General features: G+C 38.9%; 1 protein-coding gene across 18 annotated transcripts in view; it reads left to right on the top strand.

Annotated features, from left to right (window-relative positions):
• LOC141774031 (neurexin-1a) overlaps positions 1-15,184 on the top strand; it is a 287,328-nt gene that overhangs the window by 241,732 nt on the left and 30,412 nt on the right. For 10 of the 18 annotated variants that reach the window (XM_074646327.1, XM_074646313.1, XM_074646311.1 and 7 more), the window contains 2 exons: positions 7,235-7,324; positions 8,722-9,041. In XM_074646327.1, the coding sequence (XP_074502428.1) occupies positions 7,235-7,324; positions 8,722-9,041 (410 nt within the window). The remainder of the gene's footprint in view (positions 1-7,234; positions 7,325-8,721; positions 9,042-15,184) is intronic. The other 8 variants (XM_074646328.1, XM_074646319.1, XM_074646318.1 and 5 more) reach the window with 1 other exon arrangement.

The following is a 15,184-nucleotide window of genomic DNA, read 5'->3' as shown; positions in this document are numbered from 1 at the left end:
TGCTATACGGCGATAAAATGATATTAAGAGATTATCAAGCCAACTAGTGAAGCCTTATCTGTTAGGATGTGTTTATGTAGACTTGGCATGTGCGTTAATTGCTTTTTATTTTTTCTGTTTCCAGCAGTTGTTACGAATAATACAAGTGTTGTTGAGTTTTTTTCTCATCTCTGATGTTTATCGCTTTACATTAATCAATGCTGTTAAACAACCCAGGTCTATGTAAATGGGTTGCACTTAAGCGCTCCCTTTGTCTCAAATATAAACTGCATAAAAGGGCAACCACCCACACCTGTCTACATGTCTGCATTATATTCCCCATATACATAAATAATCCACCTACAGTGTATGCTGCGGTCAAATCAATAGGCTATTTACAGACAAATTACCACTTTTACTGTGGCACGTAATTGTGTGCCAGTTCAATATTTATTTCTCTGCCAATAAAAAAAGATTGATATAATTAAGGCGAGGGGGCAGACAGACCTGTAATAACACAGTCAAACTCAATGAATACCTGAATTAATCTGTTGCTTACACAGAATTAGATACCAGATGATCAGCTACATTTAACCATGACAATGCACTTACATATTAATCATTTTCACAGCATACACCACAATTACGCATAGACAAGAATGACGCTGCTTTGTCATTAGAATTACTAATAAAAATCATTTTCATTTGTGTAGCACTTTCCATAAACACAGTTTACATGGCAGTAGATGATGGATTCCCTTATTACTGGCCTGTGTAATGAGTATTCAGTAATTGAAAAAGTATAATACATGTAATAAGTTCCACATTATATGACTGGGATGCTTGCACTGGCACTTTCTTTTATAGTTGAGTGGTAACTGGTAACGTCTTATAGATGAAACATTGTCTCTGGGAAGTGGAGATTCATATTGGGGAAAATGCAAGCTCTGTGTAATTATATTTATTAGGGGAAGTGTGAAGTAATCCACTGTTGGAAATGGAAAACAACTCAGCAACACTGGTATGTTTATGTAGAATGTCAAGATGTTAGTAGTATGATGGCTCTCCAAAATAATTGAAATGCCTCTGCCTCTTGTGTTATTGAAATTGTTAACTTTTTAACTGCTGGCTTTGACAAAACCTATAGAGTATTAAAGGATTGCTATTACTGTATATGACTGTACAGTAATGCTTATATAAAAACACTAAAATTACTGTATGAACAAGTGTTTACTCCACGAGAGTAAAAACCCCCAAATCAAAAACGTGTCAGATTATGAGCGTGCATAAAATGACTGGACAGCAGGACAAACGGAAGACAAATTCCACCTGTCTCTCCCCTTTTGCATAATGTATGGTGACCTTTTTAGCTATGACCAGTGCATTCATCCAAGTGAAAGAGGGTTTTATGACTGGGACTCAATCCTTGCTGCTCGCCTCAGGTGGAAAAGGAAGCTAATGGCTTTTGACATGTTGTGGACACGGCAGAATGCACAACAGGGTTAAATGCCTGCATGCTACAATCTCAATATTCAAACGACAAACACCCTCAGTCCCCAAGATGCCTATGATACATGCAGATGTGCTGCTCATAAGCGAGATGAAGTCGGTGAAATAACTTTTTTAATACACACGGGTGCAACACTGAAGATGATGGGATATTTAAGTGTCACATATTGAAGGTTTTATTACTGCAGAGGGAAATATTATGGGGTTAGATTCAGATCAATCTAAAATTAACCACTTTGTAAAACACTATCACTCAAGATCACTTATATACAGTAACTTTTAAAGTTAATAGTTTATTGGTATCTTTAATGCCTGGTAATTGAAAACATAGTGGTGGTTGTTGGTTGGTTGTTTGTTAACATATTGTAAGGGAACAAAACCTCTATATTTTGAATTCCTGGTCAATGTACTGTGAAATTTAGAAAGCTAGATAATGTCAGATTAAAGGTAGGGTCGGTAATGCTGAGAAACTAGCATGAGTATAACCGTATATTTTTTATATACACTGTATATGAATTAAAATTTGAGTAGCAACTACAACATCATCGTTTTATTATTTAACTATTGTGTATTATATTGGGGAGTATTGGAGCTGTCTTTTCATTCAGACCAAAAATGATTGGACGGGCTTTTTACATTCCTGCGACAGCCACAGATACCACTTTTTTTTTTTATGTCAGAACAAAAACGGGTATTTGAACAACACTACCTACCCTAACTTTAATTCCTCATATGATAAGTGCTGAGTTGTAAATGCTGCTGGGGGGAGAAGTGACCGATCTCATCCCCACCGATCATGCATCAGTGACAATGCCAAGTCCAGCTACCTTATTAGGCTCGTCGCAGACTAATTACATCCAATACACATCCAATCACAATTACTGCGCACTTCCTCCCCTCACCCCCAGCACACAAAGCCATTATTCTCTCAGCTCGCCTGTAGTTTGATTAGTATCCATGTATGCCTCTAACGCACTCATAATAGCAGCCCTCAGCCACTCTTAGGCCACTCACAGAACAACAGTGATTATAATAAGAGTAGACAGCAAAGATAAAAATGATGGCTGGAGAGTGAGAATGACAGAGTAGGAGATTATATGGGAGGGAGCGATCATTCTCAAAGCAAGGAAATAATTGCTGCACCAGGGCCTATATTGCTGCCCTCGTAATCTCATTAAAAAGTCTCGTACTGCTACATACTTAGGGGCCATTAAAAGTCTTTAGCACAATTATTAGAATCTAAAAATGTAAAACGCACACACAGACACATAACTAGCCTTGTATTTGTTGTAGTTAGCCTCTCTTTCCTTTATTCTTGCCCCGCTTTCATTCTGCACACAAAAGGCTGGGCAGCAACAAAAAAATCAGCCCCTTCTCCCGAGTCTTGGCCATGGAAGTAATACCATCACAATGGCGCTGCCAGGCCCGCAGGGTACGGCGCAGTATCCTATCGGAGCACCCAATGAACACTCGCTGCACACAAAGATAATGGAGAAGTCCCTGGCCTTATTCTTTTACTGTTATCAGAGCGTGGTGCACTTACAGAGCTCTCTTGTCTCTCCCTCCACTCCCCTCAGTTTCCTCTTTTTCTGTCCTTTCTACCCCTATCTGTCCAGCCCTGCCCCCTCTGTCGATCTCACCCGCTGTCCTGTTTTTTCCACCTTGCGGTGTGGAGTCTGATTTGTGGGATGCGAAGGGGAGGAGGGTTAGCTTTATCCATCAAAGCTCCATCCTATCTGCTTTGCTTTCTACTCTGTTCTATCCATGAGCCTATTCAGCCTATTGTGCAAGCAGTCATCACTGAGCATGCTTAAAAAAAATGGTGCAATGGCTACCGGGGCCACAGTAGAAAGAAAAGGGAGCAGAATAATAAAAATAATAGTGAGATTTGTGTAGGTCCCTCCTTTTTTTTAATTCTCCCGGCTCCATGAACAGACGAAGCATTTGCATATTTGTACATTTAATGTGGCGAGTGTCCAAGGGCTTGTAATGAGATAAAGCTCCCACCTTATCTGACCACTTTATTAACAAAAAAGAAAACAACTGAGTGAGGGCAAAGCGGGTCAGTTGGGACGGCTCAGCTGAATCGCGGCTGTCTGGCGGTGGAGATAAGCCAGGCTGTCCCATACCAAACCAAATCACTACTCAGCAGCAGTCACAGGCTCCGCTCGCGGGCAGAATGAATGGGCTCTGCTGCTGCATGGAAGCCCAGGGGATAGCATTGTCTAACACTCCGGTGTCCCATAGTGGGGATCAATACACGATCAGACCTTGATTATATCCACACTTAATTAACCTCAGTATAAGGATAGACTCAGCGTGCCACGGGGTGCAGAGCCAAACGGATAAAGCGCTACTGTCTTTGAAAATGGAGCATGTTTTTGCACAAAAGTAGAGGATTTTGGCACAGCGGCACACTGTGTGTGAGGATAAGTGTGTGTGTGTGTGTTAACTCCTGCCCGTCTTTCTAGTAGTAGTTCAAATTGTCATTTTTGTTAGAAAACTTTGATAGCAGCAATGTAGAGAAATATAAAAGCTGTAATTCTAAATGAAACTTGCAAAACATGTTTATACATTGTGGCTGTCAAGGAGCTAAGCAAGCATGTGTATAATGAAATTCACATGAATTAATAATGAATCAATCAGGGATAATGCCTTTGAAATGAGTGTTGCTCTTCTTCCGTCTGAACTCGTACGTCCTCGCCGTCCTCCAACAGCTGTAGGCTAACTGTTCTCCAGAGCCCAGTTGGATGCTGACCTCTCCTCAGATGAGGTGTCACAGTAGCAGGAAACGGAGAGGTGACATAACTAACACCCCGTGACTGACAAACGGAGGTGACAGGAATTAACAAAAGCCCATGAATCCTTCATGGCAACAGCAATTAATGGATTATTCATTAATTTAACACATTCAAAAATATAAGGAAGTGCAGCTGTGTGTGTGTGTGTGTGCGCGCCTGCTTGTTTGTTTATTAATTTGTTTGTGTGTTATACTTCCATCATGCAAAGCGCTTAGGAGAATTAGGTGGTGCAGAGCTCCAGGAGCCTTGCATAAGGGAAATACTGTGTGTTCAACAGCAGGCAGCATGGTAGACGTTACATAAGCTGAAGGCAACTGGAGGCTGGTGTTGCTTCGCATCCACCTACCTGGAGGAAGCTTAGTGATTTTCTAGCCGCAGAATAAATTAAATATATTGTTCAGTAATTCTTAGTTATGGCAAAACTGTGCAACCACACAAGTTTTGTTTTTAATGAATAAGTCTGGCGATAGGCTCTATGATAGGCTATTGTTCCTGTTGTTAACAAATCCCATGAAATTACCAAAAACAACAATGAATTGTTCCTACAAGTATTGCCTGTGTGTCTACACCTCTGGGCCACAGAGCTCAATTGTTACTATTAAAAACACATCAATAAGCTAAACTGTTGCACTGGGTGACATGTGCCTTCATTACCATGAACCTGGGCACTGTAGTTTATTGAACTCATTTCAGTCAGTCCCACAGACGCCGTCCCGCTGCCGTAAATACTCACTAGAGCACCAAACTTGTTTTAATCTGCAGCTGGAAATAGCCCCAAACAAATGCAATATTTTCTCATGTTTGAGTGACGTTCGCTAAAAACTACACTGCCCAGCTTCTTGAGGAAATCATTAAGCCTTTTTAAGTATATATTTGGAACCCGTTCTTAAAGATTTACATCTTGGGACTTGGGACACTTGTGCCTGAGTAGTCATGATACTTGCACGTTTATTTTCTGTAAAATAATCTCTACAAACGAACACCACTTTCACTTTCACCACATATCACATGACTTCACGTCACCACCTCTAAGCTGAAGGGGGACTAGTGTTTGGCGTGATGACGTTTATTAGTCTCATTTAGCCACTTGTTAGCAACCGCCTTTTTGAAGCCACATTAAGGCTTCAAAATTCATGAGTGGGGTTTCTGACGTATTTTGTATTATAGAACAAAACATTAAAATCTCTTAAGCTTGTGTTAACCACAGACCTTGTTTCAAGCATCTAACTAAAAACCCATTCAAAAAAACAATTGACTTCCAGACGAGGGAACCGAAAGTACTAAAATACTAACTCATCTCCTGGTTTTAGGACTAATGAGTACACTACACTTACATGTCATTTGAGACTCTCTGACGTCCATGTGCGGGTTCAAAGGCTGATTTTTGGTTGCACTCTGTTTAGCATGAAGGTGCTCCATTTAAAGTGGCCTGATTAATGGTATAGAAATGTGAAAAATAGGTACACTAAGTACTTGTCCTGAATGTGCAGTATTGATTCAGAATAGCTGAACATTGTTCCAGAAATGTGGCTCACTAAATAACATCCGGAGATCCACATCAAAAACATACACAGTGTTCCTGTGTGGCTTTGTTGCAATGCAGAATGTATCCGTCTACGTCAACGTTGAAGGAGAAGTGTTCCACCAAATCTCCTTCACAAGCCTTTGTGCTCCGACCGGGCACAATCAACTGCAGCCAAATTCCATGAGCTGTATAGCAAGCTTTAAACCCTTTTCTGGTAGCTGATCCTCTACAGTAATTCAAGCTGATGCGATTAAAAAATGTCTTTTTATGCGTCTTCTTACCTCTAAGACCTTTCATCAGTCCAACTGTGCATCTGTTACAAAGTTACCTCCGCTCCTTCATGTCTCGCCGACTCTTTCCCCTCCGAAGCTATTCTCCACCGAATCATTGTTAGCTACCGGATCTTTTATCTGCCAGAACTGAATTAATATAGTTGATGGGACAAACATTGTCAATCTGCCGGAAGAATGGAGCTGACTGAATTCAATCTGTGCAGACAATACCGGGGGGGAAAGCACTCAGAGACAGTGCCACTTTGCTGAAAGTCTTCTGTTCTGGAGAGGTTATTGGCCTTGACAAAGGGGTGATGCAGAGTTTGCCCTCATTAATGCCGAAATGCCCCTCCAATATTGGAGTGGAGTTTTTCTGGAGCTGCTCTTTCAGTCTTCTGACACTCTTTTGGTTCATTCTCTGAATTCTTTTGGAAAACTACTTTTCCATTGACAGAGATATCATCAATGGGTAATATTTAGACAGTCAAACTCATGACTTTTCCTTCCTTATGACTCGTAGCTTTTGTCAAAGCCGTTTTATTGAAGATTTCACAGTGTATGTATCTACTTTGACATTGTCTTCTGACTTTTCTCTGACCAGATCCTCTGAATGTATACTGTGTTAATTGTCGTATTGCAATTAGCTCATTATTTCTTGTCAATTAAGCTATTTATAAATGGGGTGGGCATTTGTAATATGTTAGTTAAATTGTCCTTTAAACGATAAAAGGTTGATTCAACAATAAATTTAAATGATGTTATTTTTGATATAACTAGTTTAAAAGCCAGTTAAAAAGATATAGAGGGGAAAGACAAATGGGATGGAAACATTTGGGTAAAGTTTTTGTAATAGAAATGTATAAATTTGTGATTTGGGTTGGTTGATAACATAGCAGTAACCTAGATGAAACATCTGCGTGCTAGTCCACTTATTTTCAATTAATATAGGCCTAATTTGTTGGCTAAAATAAAATAAAATGAGTGAAGTTTGTTCAAATAATGTTTTAGTAAATATTGTTTTTTTAAATATACAAAACATTTTAAATATAAAAGCGTTGTGCAGTTGTATAGCTCCAGCATTAAGTATGAACATTTAACCTTTGACCTTACAGATTGTAACCACTGAAATGTCTCTTTAAACTTTAAAGGCAACAATGATAACGAACGCCTGGCGATTGCTAGACAGCGAATCCCATACCGACTTGGTCGAGTAGTTGACGAATGGCTACTCGACAAAGGTAAAATCACTGATTAAAATTTCAAATAAAATAATTTGATCATAACCCAGTTGTAGCAATATTTTGTAAATAATAAACCTAAAAAATAAATGTTCAGTAAAACTTTAAAAATAAAATGATTTGAACAGTTAAATATTTCATACTTTTCATAATAATGTATTTATTTTATAGATGTCAGCTGTTTTAATACGTGTTTATTGTCAACTTAAGGTTAAAGGGACTGTAAATATGAATTTAAATCCACTTACTGAAGTAATATCAGCATTGTTAAAATTTCTATAAATTACTGAAGCATTTTGCTGTAAACATCTAAATGATAAATTTAAAAGTTCTTGTTTAGTCATTCATTAGTTGCTAAGTGTTATTTGAGACACTTTTGAAACCTCTACAGTACAGTACAGTACTTGGTGTCATTTGATCTGTTCTGATTAAACTGTTAGCAGTGATAAATAGAGTGCAATATGAATTGGCATCAGAATTCTGAGTCCCTTTAACAGACATTGTAAATATGTATAGGGCATTAGATCAAGGAACTGTAATATAAAACAAACTGAGTGCATGCTTTGTTTTTTATAGTTCAATACCTAATTCATATTTTTCACTTTAAATGTGAAATAAGCCCTATCATCTTTATGTTTTGTTCGTTTTCTGTTTGCGTTATGAAAGTGTTGTCATAAAAAACTATTTTTGGGTTTTTCCATGTGCCCAACCATATCCGTTCCAAGTTTAATTTCCCTTGGTTGCTTTTGCTAAAAGGATGAATAGTTTCACATTTCTTGAAGTGTGTCCTGCTTCCTGCGAGATTGCACACAAGAAAAGTCCAATTCTCACAGCCTGTAGCCATTTTTAGGTTGTTGTTTTTTTCATGCTTGCTGTATACCAAGTTTGTAAATCTTAAAATTTGAAGCAAACATGCAAGATAACATAAGCAAAGCATAATGACATATGCTTTTAGCTTTAGTTAGACAAATGTTTTGTATATTTGCCTTAATTCCTAGGCAAATCCCTACAAACACATTCTCCTTTATATTACTTTCAAGATTATGTTATCTTTTCAAGTGAAGCTAAATCTATTGCATTCCCACAACATTACTACTTCTGGTTAATCTTTTTTTTCATGTCATTCTAGATTAGGCCGCCCTTTTAGCAAAGCTGCATTGATTTTCTAAATCCTGTGTTTTTATTTTACATGTTTGTTTTTCCTTTTCATAGGCTCATCTCATCTTTATTTCTGCAATAAATTACCAGGGCTTGCCTCTACAACCTGTAATTTATTGGTCTCATTAGCCACTGGGCAAATAATCTGTCTTTGTCTTTATTTTTTTTCCTGTTCGGTAAAAGTGGCTGAGTCCACAAGTCCAACATTCTCGTATATATGTAACATTGTTTTCCCACAGGGCGGCAGCTTACAATCTTCAACAGCCAAACCACTATACAGATTGGGGGCTGGGAGAGAGACCGGAGTCGATCCTTTCAGGGCCAGCTTTCGGGCCTCTACTATAATGGCTTGAAGGTGTTCAACATGGCCGCAGAGGGGGATCCCAACATTAGGATCCAGGGCAGCGTGCGGCTAGTGGGGGATTCGCCCTCCTCTATCACGCCGCAGTCGAGCACCACGGCCAATCGCTCGGAGACGTCCACGTCCATCATGGAAATAACCACCACCACGGCATCCAGCAGGCGAGTGAAACAGACGACACCACGAGAGCCTCAGCAGGTAAGATCGTCTTTAAATGATGCGACTTTCACTCATGTCATTATTGTCTCAACTTGATCCACTTTGAAATACTCACAATGCACAGCGTGACGTTAAGAACATCCTGGATTAATATAATACATTTCACCATTAAGCTCTTATATAGTGGAGCCTTACTTAATTGTGTCATGCCTGTCTTCTCCTTGAGTCCTCTGACCTAAAAACTGAAGGAAAATAAGTGCATTGTCCCACCATTGGGAGCAGCGCCACAGGCACAGTGTTGAGCGTTTCTCCCAGCGCAATCAGATGTGCCACTGCCTGTGTGTGTGTGTGTGTATTAGAGTGATAGCCATCATAGGGGTCCTCCATCATCTTTATCTGTCCTGCATGAGCGGTGCAGCATCTGCAGTAGCATATTACATCTCAGATGTCACAATGTGTGACTAAACAATGCAACACAAAACGTATGTCCTATCAAATGAAATGGCCATCAGACCATTCTGGCGCAGCCCTTTGCCAAGAACAGAAAACACTATGAAAATGAATTATTATGCCATTTAGAAATGTGTTTGTGCCTGTAAGAATCTCATCTGTGCAACGGCAAGTCCTGGAGGTTCACGAAATGTAAATATGAATTTAAGAGTTTTCTTTATTTGCTTGCATAAACCGCATCGGGAATTAGCTTGCAACAAACATGCTGACAGAACGATCTAGGAATACCTGAGCACTGAACAGAAGGTGGTATTGACTCATTAAGGTCACAAAGAAAAATAGTTTCAGTGTTGTTGTTTTTTTATCACAACAAAGAGAATAGTCAGAATGTGGGGTATTGTTCATGGATTGTTGGTACAAAACAAAAACAGAAGCTTTATGGCCCAAAGGAAATTTTCCGCCTGTATAAACAAATCAAAAAGTGACCTCATTGAAGAAGCATATGCTTTAATTGTTATGGAGCCAAAGTTGCTCTGTGATAGAATTCAATACTGATTAATGCTGAGCTTATTTGTTTAAATAATGGTCATTTTTACATTATATGAATCTCTCAAGTAAACCCTGATAGGAAGCAAGTAATATGTAATTGAAACCATGAAGACACTGAGAGTTATACATGCAAGGAGAACATATACTAAGTTAAAATGTGTGTCAGAATTTAAAATATTCAGTGAGTCAGTTGCAGGGAAAACATACACAGTAGCTTAAATCAGTCATTTTAGTGTACGGCTATGCCTGATTTAAGCATACACAGTAGCTTAAATCAGGCATAGTCGTACACTAAAATGACCCTTTAATCAGGGCTTAATCAGCTTTTACAAATATAGTTTAAAAACATTTTGGATTTAACTCATTTTGGATTAATCGGATTGGCTAAAGGGAGATTATAGCCAGGAGGGGGTGGGTTTCACTTCATATTGAGAAACATACACACAATCAAAATCGTTTGATTTTAATTCCTTTTTGACAGATTCTATAACTTTTTTTCTGCCTTTACATTTTTTCACTAAGGCTACAGTTAATGCACACATGTCTCTGGATATTTCAAGGATTTAAAAAAAAAAAAAAGAAAAAGTGTCAGTTCCTGCAAAGTGCAATGCTGTGTTGATTGGTTTTATTGTCCAGAAGTAAATTGTTTTTAAACCCATTTAAATTATATTTTCATATTGTGGCTTTTGAATACAATGCAAGCATAAAAAAGCCTTGAATGCTGATGTATCTTTGAAGTCAGGCTTAAGCTTTTATATAGAGCTTTTTAAAAAGATCAGCTATATTCAAGGCAAAATAAAATGTCAGGTTTTTCTCCTTTTAGTGGACTGTTCAAGCTCCAGCTCATATTATAAAATGACAAACTCCCACAGATAATTTGCATCTAGTTTTCAACTTAGCGGCAGTAAAGACCCCACATTACTGGCCGTCTAACTCCCTCTATCTCTCTCTCTCTCTCTCTGACCATTATAACCGTTTGTGTAAGGGTCTGCAGATGCTGACAAATAATACAATCATAAATATTGATCCAGTGGAATGGTTTTCTCTCAGACTCAGCATGGTTCCTGAACCGTTGCAGGAGCATGTAATGCAGGCGAAATATCACACAATAGACTATAATTATATCCCGGCGCCATGTGTTGTTATAAATTGCTACCAAGGAACCAAGAGATTGGCAGAAAGGAACAGGCTTGATAAGATGGATGCCCGCCTCTTTCAGGCCTTTTCATCTGGGGAGAAATAAAGTGATATAAATGGCCGTGACAATTCAGAAATGCGGTGTATTACAGAGATATTTATTAATATACACACAGCATATTTTCTGCTATAGATGCGAGCTGATGTTTGGATATCTGACATTAAGCGTTTATGCTAACCCAATTCTGATTGAATAGTTTAATCAATAACAGTTTACCTTGTTGCAGTCATGTGTACAGCTATTGGTTTTGATGTAAGCAGCGTAATATACAGTTCAGTTATTTTTTAATTTTATGTTCGATCCTTTTTTGGGGAACCTACTTGTTTAATTTGATGTATCAGTACGACTTCAGGCTGGTTAGTGGTGATACTGTGATGGGTTTTTTTTGGGCAGAATTCATTTAGAAACGTACTGTCAAGTAATGCTGCAAGCTCACCTTTAAAGTGGAATATAAAGGCTTGGAAAAAAGGAGAATAGTCAAGGCTAACTGTTGGTTTAGGTGTTATCTAATGCATTCACACAGAAAGAAAGGTCATTGGATTAAAGAGATGCTCTGTGATGTAGGCGGAGAGATGAATGAGGCATGCAGAAACGTGTGCATTGGGAGACGTCAATGTGTTCAGTTTGATTCAACGTGACGACCTTCCCATGGAGAGCCCTCGCGGTAGGACATTTCTGTCTCAGGACACTACACTTAGAAAGACGGCGTGTCTGGCCTCTGTAAAAAGAGATGGTGCATTCACTGTCCTTTCCCTTGAATAGTCAGCATTTTAATCATTGTCCAGCTGTTCTTGTCTCCACTCTGATGGCAAATGCAATTCAGTGAATGTTTTTATATCCTGAGAGCTTTGCATTACTGGGACACGTACATTTTTAGTATGATGGGCCCCAGTGGAGGTGGAGAATGGCTAACACTAGCGGTAGCAGTATCAAGCGCTAACCATTGAGGCTCGGTAAAAGTGGTCCTCCAGAAAATGTAGATCCCGCTGTTAACAAGTGCAATAATTGGATTCAAAATAATAAGAAAAATAAATTTGAGACCTTTTATAGGCCTGTCTAACAATGAGAGGTAATTGTCAAGGCACTTTGGTGTTTACTCAACACACAGATATCCAGTTAAATTCACTTATTGTAAGAGCCTATTCTTTTCAATATCAACATTTAAAGTGCCTATAATTATGTTTTCTTAATAATAATGGTTCACATGACATTGTGCAATGTGAAAGGGTTCACTCACTGACAAAACCACAGACAAGGGTTGGAAATTAGCACCAGCCGCCAGACAAATGTTGGTAAAATATGCTGGTGGCTGCTAGATTGGCTTCAGTCACCAGCCAAAAAAACAATGGTAATCTATTGAGTGGCTGGTAGATTTTAGAATCCACCAGCCACAGTGGCAGGTGGACAAAAAAGTTTATTTACAACCCTGCCACAGACACGCAAACAATTAGCGAATGCAACTAGCTGGTGAAAGTAGTGGAGCATTTAGCAGCTAAAGAGCCAGATATTTCCTTCAGGAGTCAGAAGCCTCTCTCGTGTGCCAAGCTTGTTGGAGAGCTACGGTGACAGACGCGAAACGTGAATGGTCCTCTCTAGAGCCAGTTGTTGTGAGAGTAGTATAGGTCATTTGGAGCAGGGCCAGTGTGTAGAGAGTGTGTGTACGTGGGAAGTGAGTGGTGAAGCAAGAGAGAGGGAGCTGCGGCGGCAGAGGGAGTGAGTAACGTTATCGACTCCGGCCCAAGCAGGAAAAGTTAACAGAGTTTGGTTCGTCCGTTCTGGGCTACTGTAGAAACATGGCGGACTCTGTGGAGAGGGGACCCGCTCCTTATGTAGATAGAAACGGCTTATTCTAAGGTAACAAAAAACACATCCATTCCTATTGTGAGATGATTATACACTAAAGAAAACATATTTATTAATATTATATTTCATTTCTACTAATAGATCCCCCTAAATGTTACACACACTGTCTCTTTAACAGATTGTCAGTAAACTGATGTCCACGGGATTGTAATGGTGAGAGAATACTAAATGAAACGGAGCTTGATACAATAATCTTAGTAATCAGTTTGCTTGAGAGTACACATAATCCCTCTGATACTGTAGCTGATTACTCTTGATACATGCCTTCAATAATAAAATAAGTTTGCAGCCAACACTGCTGTCTTGCTGTGCAGACATGGTCAAAATGCCAGCACCATTAAATCTTTCAGCGACGCTGGCTCTGTAGATTTCGGGGATGTCTTCTTGCACTATAGCCCACTTATCTCCTAGAGGGTAAAGTCAGTGTTAATCATCATTAGTGTAATGATTTCGAAGGGTCTGGGGAGACTCTGGCTTCTCAGGTGTCCTATCAAAAAGTTCTCTAAATGCTCGACTGGGGTTATATTGTTATTGGATACTGTGGGCCTTGGCTTATGGGTAGCATTACATTAATGTCATTCTTCTCAAACCACTGGGTGTCCACTCATGCTTTATTAACAAAGAATATCATCATCTTGGAGCTCACTGGTCTAATCAGGGAAGAAATGCACCATGGGAAAAAAGCTGATGAGTCAGGATTGTTATTTTAATAGCTATTATTAGAATCCCCCCTTTGCTTAAGGGATAACGGATTGATTCAATTCCAGGACTTACAACTGACTCAAATACAGAGATAGTAAATAACAGTGAGGCATAGCTTTGATGTTACCTTTACTGTGATCGTATCTTCCCAGACTAAGAGGTTCTACACTTTCTTTCTTAAGCGTAAGATATTCTCTATAATGGCTTTTTTTCTGCTGTGTACTTCCTGCCCTATGCAGGGGAGGTAGCTTACTGTATGGGCCTGACTGTCAGGTCCTAATGAAGTGTCTGCTCCCTGTAGCGGTGCCTGGTCACATCCAATTAAACCACTTGTGTATGCATTTACAAACAATGAACCAGCTACTGTACACGTACACCAAGAAGTGCTACTCTCTTCTCTTGTCTACTGATGTGTTTTGGACTATTCCTACCTCTGCTTTATTTATTTATTTATTTATTGCTTGGGAAAATGAATGCTTGGAGACAAATTTGAAATAAACAGTACTGTATCTGCTGGTGTCAATTTTGAACCCATACTGCCAACCCATATAAGTCCAATTGGAATCCTAGCTGCCGATAGAGGTGGAAGAAGTCCTCAGATCTTTTAAGTCCCGCATTCAAAACCGTACTTTAAGTTACTGTGATAAACCTTTAAGTGGTTATGAAACAGTCTAGATGCAATACTGACGCCTCAATATGACCTAGTTCAGTTAACAAGACCATCACTGAGAAGATTGGCTATTTCTATATACAGTAGTTATTCTAAATGCTTGTCATCGGGGCCCCTGCGAAATCAGACGAAACGAGTAACAGCACGCAGGTTCACCAGAACCAGGACTGAGCTGGGCAGATGTTCAGACCCTGCTGCAGTAAAATGAGAGGTTTTCTAAAGGGAATCTGGTGCTCGGAAACACTACCGCTTCTGTCCACAGTGACCGCCAAAATCTACACAAAACGAAAGTTCCTCGTAGTAAAGTTAGGTAAAAGTATGTAAGTATAATCAGCAAAATGTTGTTAAAGTATAAAAGTAAAAACACTCATGCTACATTTTCGTATGTTATATTATTGTATTATTATTATTGTTGCATTAACATGTAAGCAGCATTTAAATATTGTAGCCGACCGACCTAATTTTCTCATTTTATATACCATCAGGTGGCTTAATTTACCTTATAATAATGTGTTGTATTTTATAGGATCATTATATGTTTTTAAAATCCTAATCTGAAAAGTAACTTGTAACTAAAGCTGATAAATGTAGAGGGGTAAAAAGTACAATATGTCCGTATGAGATACTGTATAGTGAAGCAGAAGTATAAAGTAGCAGAAAATTGATGAATAAAATATAAAACAAATTAAATATAAAATAAGTAAAGTACCTTAGAATTGTACTTAAGTGCAGTACTTGAGTAAATGTATT

Source organism: Sebastes fasciatus, chromosome 9, assembly GCF_043250625.1.
Source record: "Sebastes fasciatus isolate fSebFas1 chromosome 9, fSebFas1.pri, whole genome shotgun sequence".
Lineage (NCBI taxonomy): Eukaryota > Metazoa > Chordata > Actinopteri > Perciformes > Sebastidae > Sebastes > Sebastes fasciatus.
This window is presented reverse-complemented; position numbering and strand designations above follow the sequence as displayed.